General features: G+C 33.9%; 2 protein-coding genes across 4 annotated transcripts in view; both read right to left on the bottom strand.

The window, feature by feature from the left end:
- Positions 1–706, bottom strand: part of LOC111460240 (protein BPS1, chloroplastic-like) — a 3,332-nt gene extending 2,626 nt beyond the window's left edge. Inside the window, exons 1-2 of one of the 3 annotated variants that reach the window (XM_023103401.1) lie at positions 611–673; positions 422–526 (exon numbers count right to left, since the gene is read on the bottom strand). The gene's annotated coding sequence lies outside the window, so the exon portion shown is untranslated. Of the gene's footprint in view, positions 1–421; positions 561–610 lie in introns of those variants that run through there. The other 2 variants (XM_023103402.1, XM_023103400.1) reach the window with 2 other exon arrangements.
- A 1,690-nt stretch (positions 707–2,396) lies between these two features.
- Positions 2,397–4,005, bottom strand: part of LOC111460260 — a 6,112-nt gene continuing 4,503 nt past the window's right edge. Inside the window, exons 4-5 of the mRNA XM_023103432.1 lie at positions 2,831–2,882; positions 2,397–2,740 (exon numbers count right to left, since the gene is read on the bottom strand). Coding sequence (XP_022959200.1) covers positions 2,641–2,740; positions 2,831–2,882 — 152 coding nt within the window. The 3' untranslated portion in view covers positions 2,397–2,640. The remainder of the gene's footprint in view (positions 2,741–2,830; positions 2,883–4,005) is intronic.

The raw sequence follows: 4,005 nt of genomic DNA, 5'->3' as shown, positions 1-4,005 counted from the left end.
AAAAAAAAAAAAAAAAAAAAAGACTAATTGTCTTGAATTCGCCTTGTGTTGTGTTCCTGAGGTTTCCAATCCACAAAAATCAAATTGAACCTCATAGAGTACATCCTTTTCATGGAATAACACAGAACCAAGGATAGAAACTGAGCCGTTCAGATACAAAGTCTTCAGATCTCCGTTTTCACATCTACTAATCTATCCTTTTAGCCGCAAACATAACATACATATTGTAAACCTCACAGATCCATGAAACTTTCTTCGAAAAAACACATCCAAGAAGCGAAGCGCATCCAGAATCACTCAGACAACAGAAAGTAGCTAATTCAAAGAAAAGAAAAAAAAAAACATGGAGATCTGAACCTAATATTACGAGAAATCAAACAATACAGTACAAAAAGACACAAATATCTCAAAAAGAACTCACCTAAGAGATAGATCTACGAATTGATGAACCAACAGATAACAGCATCCAAATCCTCAACATCCAGCGCCAAATCGAACAAGAAAAGAAGAAAAGAAAATCTAACAACTAGAAAAGCGAAAAAAGATCTCTAAAACATCAGAAAAAGAGCTACCATGCTAAAAAAATTCATCCAAAAGAAACGATAAATACCAAGTGGTTGAAGAAAGGGCTCTGGGAATTTCCGGGAATGTCAGTGGATCTAGAAAGAGAAGGTGTACGAGAAAACGAGGGTACGGAGACTTTGATAATGTTATTCATCGGTGACTGAAGGGGGAGTCGTGGGTTATGACGTGGCGGGATTTGATTGGGTTAAAATGGTGATTTTGCAGGGGTATTTTGGGAAAGTTGAAACGGAATATGCTAAGAAGAAAAAACAAACGCGTCATTCGGCAACTTGATATTGTTTATTAGGGTTTCTTTGACAAAATCCTTTCCCATACTTTTCTAAATGACCATTTTGGGTTTTTTCTTTCTTTAATTTAATTAAATATCTTAAACTTTTTAAAAAATAAAAAATTGTTAAAAAAACATTTATTTATTTATTTTTAAATATTTAATGAAAATTTACGACTCAATTTATCACTCAAATTTTCTATATATTAAAAAAAAAAAGAAAAAAAAAAGCTAGAAATGGTAGGGGCAAAAGAGTAATTTGACTATCTTTGGACGGGTCTATCCGAGTATTCAATTATGGTATTCTCTTCTTAGCTGTCGCCGCCTTTGACAAGTCCACATTTTCCCAACTTTTTCCAATTGAATAATTGAGTTTTCTTTTTATTTTTTTATTTTTTTGAAAAAATTAGGTGAGACATTTATAAATATATTAGATTTAATTATATTCAATGATTCATAATAATTTAATCCTTGCATAAAGTTAAATTTAGGGTTTATTGAACTAGTAGAAAAAGGGAGAAGCTTCTTTGATGAACAATTGTTTTGAATGTTGGTTGAAGTTGTGAAGGTCGATGATTTAGACATGTTTGAAAGTGATTTTGAAATAGTTAAACTCACGTTTAGAATCACTTTTAACACATTTTTAATTCTTTAAAATTAATTTAATGTTTAGCTTGGCACATTTAATTTTTTAGAATAATGATTTTGAAGATAATTATAAATGGCTTGATTTATTCTATTCTAAAAATTTATTCTAACTTATTTAACGTAAATTTTGATTGAATTACTTGACTTATTCTATTCTAAGGACTTATTCTATTGTTGAGAATGGTTGGTGTGTAGGTGACTAACTAAGGAGAAAATTATGGGTATATAAGTAAGGGACACTGATATGGATTAAGACATCTCAATCATACAATGAATTTTAACAGACATCTCAATCGTACAATGAATAAGGAAATTACTATGTTGTTTAAATTATCACAATATAAAGTCAAGTTTTATTAAAATCAAGTTGCAATCAATTTCACATTAAAAAAAAAAATAATCGAGATACTTCCAATGTGGTTTTAATTTATTCTTATATAGTTACAAATTACGATGAATGATTAAATAAAGTACCAAACGTCAATTTTTTTTTATTGTATATTATCTTTGTAGTGAAGACTTGAAAAATGTAGTAAAAAGAACTTTTTTTTTTTTCTTTTTTCTTTTTTCTTCCCTCTATAACCTTTTTTCTTCCATCTGGCCAAGAGTCGGTAAGAGTCGGTTTCTTTATAATTTTACTAGAGTGATTCGAATCCCAAACAAATGTGATCAAAGTAATTCGTGTTCTTACTTTTCTTTTAATCAATGGCTAAGTTTCTTTACAATTCTAGAATGTATGTTTAGAATCATTTAAATTTGACACGATCGATCTTTCACGTGGAATGGTTTGAATCTCAAATAAAAGTTATTCATTAACTTTTTTAATGAATAATTTTTTTTTTAAAAAGAGAAAAACTTTAATAACTCAAATTCTCAATCGGCAGATTCCACTCAGAGAAAAAGGTAGGCACCAATCAACCTGCTGTATACTATCTCATTCTTCCATGTTCCATCTGTATAAATCTCTATCTATTACAAATACTTTATGAAACAAAAACAAAAAGAAAAAAAAAAAAAAAAACTCTCTATTACATATAATTTCCTTACATTACCCCACAAAATATGATTTCTAGATCAAATTAAAACATTGACAAGAAAAGGTTTATGATCTAAGCTGTGTTCTTAATGAGAAAGAAGAATCAGGCAGCACCTGGTTTCTTAAACCACAACCAAGCTCGAGTGGGTCTCAAAATTTGGTTCAGTAAAGCCATTTTAGGAACATTCCAGTGTTCTACATGCCTGAGAAATGGTGATTCTTTAGCAACAAAGATTCAGAAACACCAATGGATTTAGAGGTCTGCCTATAATAAAGTGGGTATTCATTCTTACCTGCTTACTTTTCCAGATCCAGCATCAAAATAATACTCTGTATATCCAGTTGCTGCAATATTCAATATTTTTCTCAGAGTATTCACAATAACTTCACAATACCTCTATACAAATTTAACACAAAACTTATCTTAAACTCTATGAATCTTTTTTGAAGAGAAAATGCATTAATCAATTGAAGGTAGTCTTAAATTTTCATCTTACTAGGGGTTGTATAGTCCAAAATGATTTCGAACGGTAACGGCCCAAGCCCACCACTAGCAGATATTGTCCTATTTGGGTTTCCACTTTCAAGCTTCCCCTCAAGGTTTTAAATTTTGTCTGCCAATGAGAGGTTTCTATACCCTTATAAATAATGCTTCGGATCTCACAATCCACCCCTTTTTGGGCCCAGCATCCTCACTGGCACTTGTTCCCTTCTTTAATCGATGTGGAACCCCCCAATATTTGTAATGACCCAAACCCACCACTGGCACTTGTTCCCTTCTTTAATCGATGTGGAACCCCCCAATATTTGTAATGACCCAAACCCACCGCTAGCAGATATTGTCATCTCTAAGATTTCCCGTTTGGACTTCCCCTCAAGGTTTATAAAACGCATCTGCTAGGGAGAGGTTTCCACACCCTTATAAAGAATGTTTCGTTCTCCACTCCAACCGATGTGGGATCTCACGATCCACCTCCCTTCGGGACCCAGCGTCCTCGCTGGCACTTGTTCCTTTCTCTAAGTGGGATCTCACGATCCACCTCCCTTCGGGACCCAGCGTCCTCGCTGGCACTTGTTCCTTTCTCTAATTGATGTGGGACCCTCCAATATTTGTAACGATCAAAACCCATTGCTAGCAGATATTGTCCACTGGCACTTGTTCCCTTCTTTAATCGATGTGGAACCCCCCAATATTTGTAATGACCCAAACCCACCGCTAGCAGATATTGTCATCTCTAAGATTTCCCGTTTGGACTTCCCCTCAAGGTTTATAAAACGCATCTGCTAGGGAGAGGTTTCCACACCCTTATAAAGAATGTTTCGTTCTCCACTCCAACCGATGTGGGATCTCACGATCCACCTCCCTTCGGGACCCAGCGTCCTCGCTGGCACTTGTTCCTTTCTCTAATTGATGTGGGACCCTCCAATATTTGTAACGATCAAAACCCATTGCTAGCAGATATTGTCC

The sequence above is a fragment of the Cucurbita moschata genome, unplaced genomic scaffold, assembly GCF_002738365.1.
Source record: "Cucurbita moschata cultivar Rifu unplaced genomic scaffold, Cmos_1.0 Cmo_Scf00023, whole genome shotgun sequence".
NCBI lineage: Eukaryota > Viridiplantae > Streptophyta > Magnoliopsida > Cucurbitales > Cucurbitaceae > Cucurbita > Cucurbita moschata.
Note: the sequence above shows the minus strand (reverse complement) of the source record. Positions and strands in the feature narration are given on the sequence as shown.